The 13,645-nt window shown below is 41.3% G+C and overlaps 1 protein-coding gene across 1 annotated transcript in view; it reads left to right on the top strand.

The window, feature by feature from the left end:
• Positions 1–13,645, top strand: part of trabd2a (TraB domain containing 2A) — a 37,062-nt gene that overhangs the window by 5,474 nt on the left and 17,943 nt on the right. The window contains 2 exon segments of the mRNA XM_052555820.1: positions 8,801–8,947; positions 10,863–11,037. Of these exon segments, the coding sequence (XP_052411780.1) occupies positions 8,801–8,947; positions 10,863–11,037 (322 nt within the window).

Genomic DNA, 13,645 nt, shown 5'->3' on the forward strand with positions numbered 1-13,645 from the left:
TGATGGTTGTATCACGTGAGCAACGCTGCGGCTTCGGTCTTCTGTATGAAGCATCTGTAAACTGAATCCACATGAATGGAGCTTGAGGATCATCCTGTTTCTCAGTCCTTGCTAAGCTGTGCAATCCCTGAATGAAATCCCTGCGTGTGCAGGAGCTCAAGACGTCTTCAGACGTTCTGCAGGAATCCCATCAGCGCTGTGACGAGGCTGGGCTTTCACGAGCAGACCTCACGCTGAGACCAGGCTTTGATTGGCTTATGATAGCAGCTCAGTATTAAACCAATCTGACGCTTCTATTATGAGCCGAGGGTCAGGTCTGTTTATTGAGATCGCAATAAACTGATGGTAAACTAATATCATAATAAATATCAATATTGAATAATATTATTTGTTATACAGTATGTGTATAGGCCATATCTAGCATCCCTAAGCAGAAAGACAGCAGTCATTATTATTATAGGACTATCTCGCTCGGACAAAATCAGGATCTGTAAGAACCGGCCAAATCCTTTAATAACTTCTGGCGCCTTTACCGCGCCTCTGCCTCGAATTCCTCTGGTGTTTTTAATGCTCACCACTTTGTGGCGTTAAACATAACTTTAAAGCTTTGAGAAAATAATCTCGCTGCCAAATCACACTGGATTTCTGAAACACGGCCAGTAATGATAAATGGTGTTTGTACAGACGGGGCTCTTAAATGTCAGATTTCAGTCTTCTGCAATCACAGATGAGTCTCGGAGCGTCTCGAAAACAAGAACCAGCGCTGGAGCTCACAGACCATCATCCAGTGTCAACACTGTAGTGTGTTCATCTTTAGTTCATCTGAGATCAGGATGAGTTTGTTTCTTCATCAGGTTTGTAGAAATGCAGCACTGCATCAGTGTCTCATCAATGGATGCTCTGCAGTGAATGAGTGACGTCAGAATGAGAGTCTGATAAAAACATCCCAATAATCCACAGCACTCCAGTCCATCAGTGAACATCTGGAGAAGACAAAACCTGAAACACATCCAGCATTAAGATGATTTTAATTTCAAACACATAGAGTCTATAATCCATAATAACACTTCCTCCAGTGAAAAAGTGTTCTGTCTGAATCAGGAGAGAAATCTGCACAGATCAAGCAGCGTTTAAACAGATCTAAACTTTAAAGCTTGTGTCTTCTCCAGATGTTCACTGATGGACTGGAGTGCTGTGGATTATTGTGATGTTTTTATCAGACTCTCATTCTGACGGCACCCATTCACTGCAGAGCATCCATTGATGAGACACTGATGCAGTGCTGCATTTCTACAAATCTATTCCAGCTGAACTGAACTATTCCATTAGTGTTGTAAAATTCATCAATATTCGTTTCAGTTCTAGTTGTGTTCTCATCTGACAGAGTCAGTGCAGTTAAATTGATCAAATGACTGCATATTAATTGTCATGTGAATAGTACGTAATCTCTGTGTTTCCGTATGTTTCAGAAAGTGTTCACACTCTCGTATTTTGTTGGCTCGGTGTGTTGTAGTCCTGAAGTTTCCACAGTAAAACATCTCTGTGTTTCTCATTTGTGTGTCAGCTTTATTTTCAGACTCAGGTGTTTTTACTGAGTCGCTCTAAACGAAGCGGTGTGAAGTAGCAGGAGTTTCCTGACGAGTCTCTGTCAGCAGCTGTATTTCTGCAGGTGTTTCTCATTTGTTTCCACTCAACAAATACTCACACGCTCATGTTTGAGAGTTTACCTCGTCTCTGATTATTATCATTATTTTATTTCTTTGTTTTAAATGACCGTCATTCATTCTGCAGTCTGTGCTGTGCTGTTCTGTTATTTATTAAATGATCCAGATGCCAAGATAGAATAGAATAGAATAGAATAGAACAGAATAGAATAGAATGAGCTTTTATTGCCAGGCATGTTTACACAAACAAGGAATTTGTTTTCGTGACGGAAGCTCCACAGTGAAACAGAAGGAAAAAAATAGAACAATTAAATAAGGATTAAAATATACAAATTGACAATTGTATGTACAGATTTATAAGAATAGACAGTTGTATTTACAGGTTTATTTTGTGCAGATTGAAATGCAGACTAAGCATATGTGTTTGATAAATGTGTGTTTAAACAGAATGTTCCACGTTTATTGTTAATGTCCATAAGTCTAATGACACTTTTATTAGACATATTTGCAATTAACACTTTAAGCCTAAATCCTGCAGTATGTGTGTGTGTGTGTGTGTGTGTGTGTAGCTCTTTAATGGCCATCATTGCCTGCTTTTGTTCTGTCCTGTGCTCTTTGACAATCACTCAGGGGTTTGTTTGTGTGTCGGTCTCCATTAGCACGTGTGTGTGAGTGATTACAGCCGCTAGTGTTCCTGTAACACATGAGGATCAGAGAGGTGTTAAGTGTGTTAGTGTCTGATGGACAGCAGCGGTCACTAATGATGCTCTACAGGATGAAGTTTGGAAGCTCATAGGGAAAGTTGCATTCAGCTGAGTATAGTGACCCATACTCAGAATTCATGCTCTGCATTTAACACACACACACACACACACACACACACACACACACACAGCAGTTAACACACACAGCAGCACAAAAAAATATTGTAAAAAAATGTAATCTTAAAATTATAATTAGTTTTTATTCTGTCAGAAACAGACTTCCATTCTAATGCAAAGCAAATCTAACAGGAATGAATTTTATTCCAAATGTTTGCTTTTGGGATGAGTTTGTGATGTTTTGAATGCAGTGCTTCATTTTGCAGGTGTTTTGTGCAGTTCTTGGATTTGTGTGTGAAGTTTTGAAAAAATGATGCAATTTGTGAAAATGTGTTGATCAGCCTGTAATGTGTTGTTGTTTCCGTCAGTGTTGTGTCCTGTTGGTCAGTCGCTGGTGGGTTAGTCTCAGAGCAGATGCTGGGCTCTGTTGACTGAGGCACTTTAACATCTCCGTCAGCTCCAGACTCTGGTGTGTGTCCTGCTCAGCATTACCAGCGCTGCTGTGATCACACTCTCTTTCTCTGTGAAGTCTCTGACCGAAGTCTCTGACCGCTCCTCAGAGCGAATCTCGCGAGCGCTGGATTGTTGAGCTGTTGTTCTCGCAGGGTCTCGAGTGTGAAAGTGTTTGAGCCCCTGCATCGTTTACTCTTTGTCCCGGCTGAGAGAGAATTCCACACGTTTTCAGGGTCATTTAAACCCAAAGAGTGTTTGTCTTTCAGGATGGAGCTCTTTGTGTGTGTGAGAGTGTGTGTGTGGGGGTGTGTGTGTGTGTGTGGGTGTGTGCTCACTGACCTCATTAAAACTACACACACTCTCACAGTGAACATGCTGTCGCTCTGTGCGTTGTTTACAGGTTTGTAGAAATGTAGCACTGCATCAGTGTCTCATCAATGGATGCTCTGCAGTGAATGGGTGCCGTCACAATGAGAGTCTGATAAAAACATCACAATAATCCACAGCACTCCAGTCCATCAGTGAACATCTGGAGAAGACGAAAGCTGTGTTGCTTCATCAGTGTTCTGCATTACAAGCAATGCTAGTTATATAATCAGATTAGTAAAGTTAATTGACAGAGCAGGTGATGCAATGCTGTATTTGTCCAAATCTGATGAAGAAACAAACTCAGCTTAATCTCAGCTGGACTCGGCGTGAACACATTTACAGCACATGTTCATTTTTGGCTGAACTATTCCTTTAATACAAGCATCTTTACAGTATTGAACATGTAAATGTCACTTTAGAATTAGACTTTAATTTCTACAGTAAAGCAGTTCTCCACTGCAGTTTAATAGAATTTATGACTTGTTTCTTGCCATGACAATAACCTACGAAGCTGGTGTGTCATTTAAACACCAGCCATCCGAGCATCTCTTTACCGCTGTACATGTTCTGCTTCTCACACTCTTCTCTTTTCCCAGCGTTTGTCAGAATTCCTCTGTGAAGATCCTCAAGCACAGGACGGTGTTCCTCCCTCACAATCACAGTCACACAGATGCGATGCATTCAGAAGGAACTCTGTTTCAAATATGTTAAGAATCTGCTCCCATCACACGTGTGTGTGTGTGTGTGTGTGTTTGCGGTCTGACGCATGGTCTTTCAGTGTTTCAGTGTCTACATCAATTTGGAAGCTGGTTGAAAAGCCACAAACGGCGATGGCTCGCGGCCACATGCGGATCCATTTCTCTGGGGTTGAGAGGTTATCCGCACATATTTTCCACTACAGGGACGATTTCACATTTTACAAGCAGACGCCTGCAACTTCACATACTGCTGTGGTTTGTGGCATTTGGACGACTCTGTGACTGTTTTACCTCTAAAAGGTGCATGTTAGTACCGCAGTGTATTAGAATAGACCGTTAAGGTACTTCTATGAACCTTTTAGGAGTAAATAAGGAACAAAGTTGTTCTTTAAAGGTTTTACAATCACCCTTTTTTTTGTATTGTGGCATGCTGAACATTTGAATCATTTTCTAACTCTTGTACAGTTATCACATGTGCTCAGATTCACTGAGAGACATGTTTATGTTTAAAATCTGTCGAGTATGAGGTGCTCTGTTCCTGCGAGCTGATTGGCTGAGGCTGCGCGTGTGGGCCTGATGAAGCTGTCAATCAAAGCGCAGCCACTTTACTCAAGCGTGTGACACTGATTCTGTCAGACAGCGTAAATATTTGGCTGCGATTGAGCAGTAAGGTAAACACAGGGCCTGCGGAGTAAATGTCCTGCGTTTCTCAGTCTAGACTGATCAAAGCACCTCTGCATCGCAGCTACGCCGACCTGCCGTGTCTGTTCATCACATAACCGCACCGCAATTAGTTCCAGACAAGAACCACCTACTTACAATAACATTAGACATAAAATCACATTAGAGCTCAAGACTGAAGGCCTACAGCTTCAAGACACAGATATTTTCATAAGAACATATACATTTGTCAGTGCATAAGTGGCTCTGTTTTCAAGAATGATTCATTGAATCAGTTACTGTATTCTTACTGTAAAAGAATTCACTGCCTCGTGCTCAAATCATATTCAGATGAAGAATTCAGCTGATTAAGTGATGCACTCTTAATGAGCGTTTGATTCATTCGTTCAGAAATTAAATAAATGACTCTTATTGAGCGAGTCACCTCAATCATTCAGTACACATGCCTCACGCGTAAATTGAAGTAGTGTTTACATGTTCAGAAGAAGGAATGATAAAGCGTCTGTTTGAGCTGAAGCGCTGGAGCCGTGTCTGTCAGGAGGACCTTCAGCGTGTCGATGGTTCACTCACTAATGCAGTGAATGTTAAAGCGGTACGAGCTGCTCTTAGTGATGCTGTTGAGCCGGTCTGGAGACGTCACGGTGAGATAAAGACCCTCCACAGGGAATGAACCCAAAGCAGACGCTCGGAGAAACCTGCAGGAGATCAGAGTCTAGTGATGTTGTGTGGAATCGCAGAAGTTAATCATTTCACAGGTTTAAACTTTATTTTAAGATGTTCCAGTTACAGCTTAATTATACATTTAAGTACTGACTAATATTAATTAACTACGCATACTTACTAGGGTTACTAGTGTTAGGATTACTTGTGTGTAATTGTGCATCATTTATTGTTATTATAATAGTAACGTTTAACAGTGGCACCTTAAAATAAAGTGTTATCTGAAAAACTTTCCTGATTTGTTTTTCACCAATGTCATGTTTTAAAGTAACCACATGTTTTTTTGTCAGATATTATTCCGGTGGAAGTCTATTCCAGTCATAAGTTCCTCTAAAGACAAATGATAACTCCCTAAACTAGTTTACTTGTTTAATCCAGTCCTTCCTCAGAAGTCCATCAACACACGAGCTTGTAGACATGACAGAGGTTTGGATGAAACCCTGATGCTGAGGTTTGAGAGAGTTTTGTGTGTCTTCTGATACTGAGGAGAATCAAAGCTAAACTCCAGTCACAGAAGAAATGCAGTAAAACTAGCAATAGCATTAGCAATCCGGTCACACACACTTTATCACTCATAACACAATCACTAACAACAGGTAACATTATTCAGTGTTTGCTTTTGTAAAATGTCTTTACATGCTCCATGTTTACATTACAGTGCGAAATTATTCCTAGGTTTTCTCCTTTTGTATAGATGATAATGAAAGTAAAAGACTAACACTTGTGCAGATGTTCAGCTGCATGATAGTATTGGATTTATCTATACGCTTTTACTGAAGAAGGGTTGAGAATTTTAGGTTTTGTCCTTAAGTTCAACAGTTTTGCAAATCGGCTTGTGTAGTACAAAAAGTTCTGTTTGTGTTTGTACTGAAGTGATAGAAGAAGTGATGTAATCTGACAGATGTTGTCAACTAAAGCAAGAGGCTGATGTTGTGCTCGTTGTCTGAATAGTTCTGAAGAACTGACCTAAGTATTGAGAAATACATCCCAGCGATAATAATATGATTATCGTTATTGTTTTTGGTTTGAACGTGTCTTAAGACTAACATTATTTAAGCCCTGTCACAGATTTTCAGCTGATTTGAGTGTTTGGAAACATGTTTGGACTCAATCATCGTTATTATGTCTGTGATTGTGTTCGGTGCAAAAATCACACACTCTTCAGCTCTGTGGAGTGTTTTCAGCACGTTAATCATAACGTAACGGGCCATTTCCATCACAAAGCTGAATTATTGACTTTCATAGGGCCGCAGTGCTTTGATATGGAGGCTCTCTGGTTCCCGCGCGTGTGAATGTGGCCAGTGACCCACAGAACGGACACAACGCATTCGTTCAGGCCTGGCTCTTTCATTCAGCACCTCCTCCTCCTCCGCGTCGTAATTTAAGGGGCTGAAAGGCTCTTTTGCGCCGCTGAAGATGCTTTGGCCGCGGCAGATGGAGGGAGTTTGGGAGGCTAGCGGGGTGGCGATAGGCTAATTTAAGCAGCACAAAGCCGGCGCGCTTTCAAATGCAGAGCAGGAGGCTTTGATGAGCGCGGGATGAAAGCGCAGGGAGCCCAGCGGACGACGGGGGCCCTTTGTCCCAGACAAGAAGGCATCTGCTGGGCTTTGCCCTCCTCTCTGGGACGAGCCTCTCCAACAATGACAGACGGGGCCAGAGAGTGTCACCGGCGCTGATGAAAAGAGCTCGAGTGTGTGTGAAACTTAAACTCATCTGCAGCATTTGGCTATGAGCACACAGGTGGAGGAAACATGATTGATTCTCCTGTTGGGAGAAAATACACAAGTGTGTTTGGAAAAGGAGCTATTGTGAGTGATCAGTCTAAACTGTGTGTGTGTGTGTGTAAACACTAGGGAATTTCATGGTGACACAAAGGTGAGCTGCAGCAGCAGAAGCAGCAGAAAGCGGCAGCTAGAACTGACTGAGAGAACCGCTCCTCCGCAGAGCCTTTGATCCGTGAGAGACCCACTCAGGCCTCAGCAGATCCTCCTTCAGGAGCGTCACACACAAGCACTTCTTCTGTCTGTCTTCACTAGCTCTAGTCCTCGTACAATGATCAAATGTGTAATTGCAGCATTTGTGATCTTGTATGTTGTTGTGCTTTTACTGTACTGCGTAAGGTAGTAGAACAACAACATACTTGTTGTTACGCAGTTTTCTCAGATTTTTCTACGTTTTTAACTTCAGCAGATCAGCACAGTGCTCAGACAACACATTTCTGGCACAAACACTAAAACTAAAGACTTTTTGGGACTGGAATAATACTGCAAAAAAGAAGATTCCTTGAAGCAGTCAGAACTCCTTAAGAAGGACTTCAGTGAACTCTTTGAAACACTTTGAAGACCTAAAGTTCAGTCATTCATTGGTGGACCACTCCCAGCAAAGGGAACTAACATGTTTCACGGTTGCTTGGGCTGAACACATGGCTACAAACAACCTGCAGTATAAAAGGAGTCAACTTGAAGTCAATCTGGTTTCCAACCACATCACAGCACAGAGACAGCGCTCATAAAGATAATTAATGTTATTAGCTTAAATTCTGATTCTCCTGGTGCTACTAAATCTCAATGCTCACTGTCGATCATAACAGACTACTAGAGAGACTGGAAAACTGGGTCGGGCTTTCTGGGATGGTACTCAAATGGTTCAGGTCATACTTAGAAGGGAGAGGCTATTTTGTGAGTCTAGGAGAGCATAAGTCTAAGTGGACGTCCATGACATGCGGAGTCCCACAAGGCTCAATCCTTGCACCGCTCTTGTTTAGCCTGTATATGCTTCCACTAAGTCAAAAAATGAGAAATAACCAAATTGCCTATCACAGCTATGCTTATGATACCCAGATTTACCAAAATGTCTCCAAATCTTCAAATGACTACAGCCCCATTGACTCCCTCTGCTAATGCATTATTAAAAAGCATTGGATTTGCCAGAACGTTCTTCAGTTAAACAAGGAAAAAACTGAAGTCATTGCATTTGGAAACAAGGATGAAGTTCTCAAGGTGAATGCATACCTTGACTCTAGGGGTCAAACAACTAAAAATCAAGTCAGGAATCTTGGTGTAATTCTGGAGAAAGACCTAAGTTTTAGTAATCATCTCAAAGCAGTAAATGAAGTAAAATGTTTGTTTACATGTATTTACATATTTATATTCATATAATTTAATTTATATATAAAATGTTTAATATGCAAACATATTTTTTTACAAATATAAACATGCATGTGTGTCTATTGTAGTATACCTAACATGAAATAAGAATATTTATTTTTCACTAGGGAACATTGTTGAGAATCCGCTTCTCAGAAAGCAGTCAGTAGTGCAGGTTTGGACAGCATGATAAGAGCTTCTCTGGCAGGTGTGCAGGATGAACACTGAAGCTCTGGTTTGTGTTTCAGGTGATCTTTGCTCTGAATCAGACGCTCCTGCAGCAGGAGAGTCTCCGCGCCGGGGGCCTGCAGATGCCCTTCACCACAGAGCACCTGATCAAACACTACAACTGTGGAGACCTCAACTCCATCATCTTCAGCCACGACACCTCGCAGGTACTGAGGTCCCGTCATGATCCGACCGCTGCTGCGCTCCATGCCTCTGACCCAGTAGAGAACAACACTTTACTTCTCACTTTATTACTATGAAAAGATCTTTCAGATTTGATTTTATGAACAGAAAACTTTAATAACCTTTTGTGTGTGTGTGTGTGTTTTAGATTAGTGTTTTAGTGCTGTCAAAAGATTAATTGTGATTAATCACATCAAAGATTAAAGTCTTTGTTTACATAATGTATGGGGGTGTACAGTGTATATTTATTCTGTATATTAAAAATAGACACAAATGCATGCTTATATTTAAGAAAAATATGCTATGTTTATTAAATATATTGTGGGTAAAATAAGTATTGAACACGTCACCATTTGTCACAGTAAATATATATCTAAAATTGCTGTTGATAAGTAATAAATACATTTCAGTAAGCATGTTAATACTTTTTTCCCTGGTCCATTACATTTTATTGCACATAACTTAATTTCTGAACTTATTTGTTTTGTTTTCTTTGTATGTATGGATTACTTAGGTTGTTAACGACATCTTGTGAAAATTTCATATCAACTGCACCTTTAGAAATATATTCACTGAGAAACATGTTGACGTTGATTTTATATATAATATAAATTATATGAATATAAATATATACATGTAAATACTTTGTATTGTATTTATATATACATAATTAATGTACACAGTACACACAGTACACAAAAATTAATAGGGTTTGGGCGTCGTGACGTCATTACTCTGCGTAGCACCATGTAGATGGCCTCATTTAATGCTACTCGGACTACTGCGTAGTGTTTAGACCTACTCCCTCTCAACACTGGACATATTAAAAAAAGGGATATTTCCTGGGTTACTCATCCAAAATACGAGAAATTTCAACATTCATCTTTTTGTTGCTATCCCTCTGCTGACAGCAAAATTTCATAATTTTAACTTGTTAGAGTTGTGAAGCTAGGTCTAATGTGACTTTGCTTACAGATTGGAGTGAAATCATGCTCTCACAACAACCACGCTATCTTAAAAAGCCCAACATCACACTAAGGTTGCTTTCAAGTAAGCTTTGAAAACATATGTTTCACTGGAAGGGCAAGGAGTAGCAACAGGACAACAGCACAGAGACTTGACAGGTCTGATGGAGGGGCTAACGGGATATTTTACAGGAAAATGCTAAAACTGTAAGACAGCGGGAAATTAGCTCAAATACGTGAGAAAAAATGGGAGGGTTGACAGCTAATAACTACACTTTTGAAACACATAGTTAAAAGTCCATGTGTGAGTGGTTGTTAGCACTAACGGTTTCTAAACTAGCAGCTAGGTAGAGCGCAGCTTACCGTTGTCTGGATTACTGTATTACTGTATAGTGTTTGCCGGTTCTATGATCTGCAGCTCCTGAACTGTACGTGAGACTCCAATGACTTATAGCTTCGGAAATATTCTGAAGTGTAGGTAATCACAAAACAAACAAGGTAGCCGAGGATATCTGTAATATCTGAAGATATCTGTAATGCAAAAGTGCGGCAGCAAGTCGTCGTCGGTGCTCCTTTCTTTGTTGGGAACTTCATGTGGATCCAAACCGTGAATAGTGCAGATCCTGTCCACATACCGGTCTCTGGCATCCATATTTAGCGTATCCCTGTAAATACCACAACCTTTTCCTGATTTTACCATCTTTTTTCTTTCTCCCAACTCTGCTTCTTCTCGTTCGACTTGATGTATGTTTACATTCACGAGGCCATCAACATGGCCGCCACGTCCCAGAATGCAATGCGGCGCCCAAGCCCTATTGCCCCTAAAGTTGTTACAATTACAATTAGAATCAAAGTGTGTTAGCAATTGAGAAAAACTGTACGAACAGCTGTTTTTCTAACCTAGACTGGAACGATGTCTGTGATTTCTGTCCAGGTGCCGAGCTTCAAGAACGTGACGCTGCCGGCGAGCGAGCAGGTGACGGCGCAGGAGATCGAGCACTACTTCAGACAGGAGCTGATCTACAAGCGTAACGAGCGCATGGGCCGGCGCGTCCGAGCGCTGCTGGAGGAGCATCCCCACAAGAGCTTCTTCTTCGCCTTCGGAGCAGGTCAGTCTCCTCGGGACGCTTCTTCTGAAGTCTCATTCGCTCTCCATGTTCTTCAGTTTCCTGTCTGGTTTGTATTTCTGTGGAGTTGGTCGAGGCGTGTTTTCCTCTGCACTCTTAGATGTGGCATGCACTATGCAAATATCCGCCAGCGTTCGGACGGTTTTTGAAACTGCTGCTAAAAACAATGGTGAGCTGGTGTCACAGAGATTACACCAGACTGTGCTCTTTCTAGGAACAAATCTTGACTTTAAAGCCCTGAGCAAGTTTGTAGCCATGGCTCTCTCTGGCTGTTCATGTGTAGATCAGCGTTAAATGAAACGATGTGGAAGTCTGATTAACGCTACTCAGAGTTATTTTGGTAGAGGCACTCTGCATTAATCACAGTTCTGTTCATTTAGAGAAACTGGACTAACGACCATAAACACAAAATCTGCTCACCGCCACATATTCTGCTTCATTTAACTCCAGATTGAAAACAGAGAGATTATAAACAGGAGGAAACTTGGCTCTGATTGACCTCTCAAACTCTCTCTCTCTCTCGTGTGTGTGTGTGTGTGTGTGTGTGTTTGAGAGGGAGAGAGCGAGAGCAAGAGTGTGTGTGAGAATGCATTTGAAGCTTATGCTGAGTGAATTCAGCATTTCAAAACTTATATACAAGAAGGTATATTTAAAATAGTTCCACTTTAACACAAACTAGTATGTTTATTACAACTTTAGTACTTAGGCACGGCTTGTGTACAACTAAAATGGTGATAGGTGATAAGATACGCTTTTATCAAATATAGTTATATCTGGCAGTGTTTTAAACAACTGAGCAGATGTGTAGTGTGTGTAGAGAGAGAGAGAGAGAGAGAGAGAGTAATGTATGTATGTTAGTGATGTGAAGAAACATTAAACGTCTGCTGTATATCACAGAAGAACTGAAGTTTGTGGGGTTGAACGGGTAGTTAGTGGCTAGTTAATCTAGTTGTTGTGTTGTAAGTCTGCAGTGAGTTGTGTGTTTGGCGCAGCAGCTTGTTTAGTCTCGAGGTTTGTTTGTTTGACTGGAGCTGATAAGATAAAGAGAGCATGTTGATCAGGGTTAAAACAACAGCAGCGCTGCGAGACAATACTCACAATTAGCATTCCTTTGTGTGCTCGTTAGCACTGATCCCAGGTCAGGAACGGCAGGAATGTTTGTGTTCCTGTCAGGTTCACAGCTGAGACATCAGAACGAGATCATGATCCATCAATACTGGACTCAGATTTGGAGAAGTCTGTCCTTGCATCACCGTCTCAGCAGTGAATGGGTGCCATAAGAAAAATGTACTTTGCTTCTATAGATTGTATATATATTTTTTATAATATTTTTTATAATACAAAGTATATTTGTTTTTGTTCAGTATCCTTTTTGTGTGTGTGTGTGTGTGTGTGTGTGTGCTATTGTTTTTGTATCATATCAGGACACAACTCTGTATAATGTCATGGGTATGACACAGGTATTACAAGGAGAGGGTGACTTATGAGCACATAACCCATGTCCCCATTTTTCAAAACACTTATAAATCATACAGAATGAGTTTTTTTGAGAAAGTAAAAATGCACAAAGTTTCCTGTGAGGGTTAGGGTTAGGTGTAGGGTTGGTGAAGGGACATAGAATATACAGTTTCTACAGAATAAAAACCATTACACCTATGGGATGAACACACTTTACACAGAAACAAACGTGTGTGTGTGTGTGTGAGTGAGTGAGTGTGTGTGTGTGTGTGTGTGTGTCTGTTTGTGTGTGTGTGTGTGTGTGTCTGTGTGTGTGTTTGTGTGTGTGTGTGTGTGTGGAGCTGAATAATCCCGAGGCTGTGAGTGTGTGGTGTTTGTGTGAGTTTGTGTGTGTGTGTGTGTGTGTGTGTGTCTGTGTGTGTGTGTGTGTGTGTGTGTGTGTGAGAGTCTGTCTGTGTGTGTGTGTGTGTGTGTGTGTCTGTGTGAGTCTGTGTGTGTGTGTGTTCCTCTGTCTCTGTGTGTGTGTGTGTGTGTGTGTGTGTGTGGAGCTGAATAATCCCGAGGCTGTGAGTGTGTGGTGTTTTGGGCTGGGTTCTGGTTCTGCTGGGATAGTGTATCTCTGGCAGGATCTCTGCGTCTCTCGCTGCCAAACAAAGCAGAGCTGAAGCGGAGGCCGACGCTCACAGGATGGTTTCAGATGAAAGAGAGAACGGCTGCAGTGTGAAAACAAACAGCTGCGCTGATGTTCGCATGTACGGTGCGTTGCGTGTCAAGACTCTGTTTAAATCTCATCTAACCCTGGAGCCAGCATCACTCATGATCCACCGCTGTGTTTTACACCAACACAAAACATGAACGAGGAAATAGAGTCAGCAGTACACATGTCATGCGTGTGAAGCAGAAGATCATGGCACTCGCAACGCCACGGTCATGGGTTCGGTTCCCAGTGAAAGCAACATCTAATAAAATACATACATTGACTGCAATGCAAGTCGCTTCAGATCAATAAATCTGTCGAATGTAAATATCAGCAGCTGAGGAGAGGTTTTTACATGTTCTCAGTTACACAAGAGCTGTGTAAATACAATAAAATAAAACCACACTAAATAAAACTGAAAAACATTTAGATTAC

Source organism: Carassius gibelio, chromosome B5 (genome assembly GCF_023724105.1).
Source record: "Carassius gibelio isolate Cgi1373 ecotype wild population from Czech Republic chromosome B5, carGib1.2-hapl.c, whole genome shotgun sequence".
Taxonomy (NCBI): domain Eukaryota; kingdom Metazoa; phylum Chordata; class Actinopteri; order Cypriniformes; family Cyprinidae; genus Carassius; species Carassius gibelio.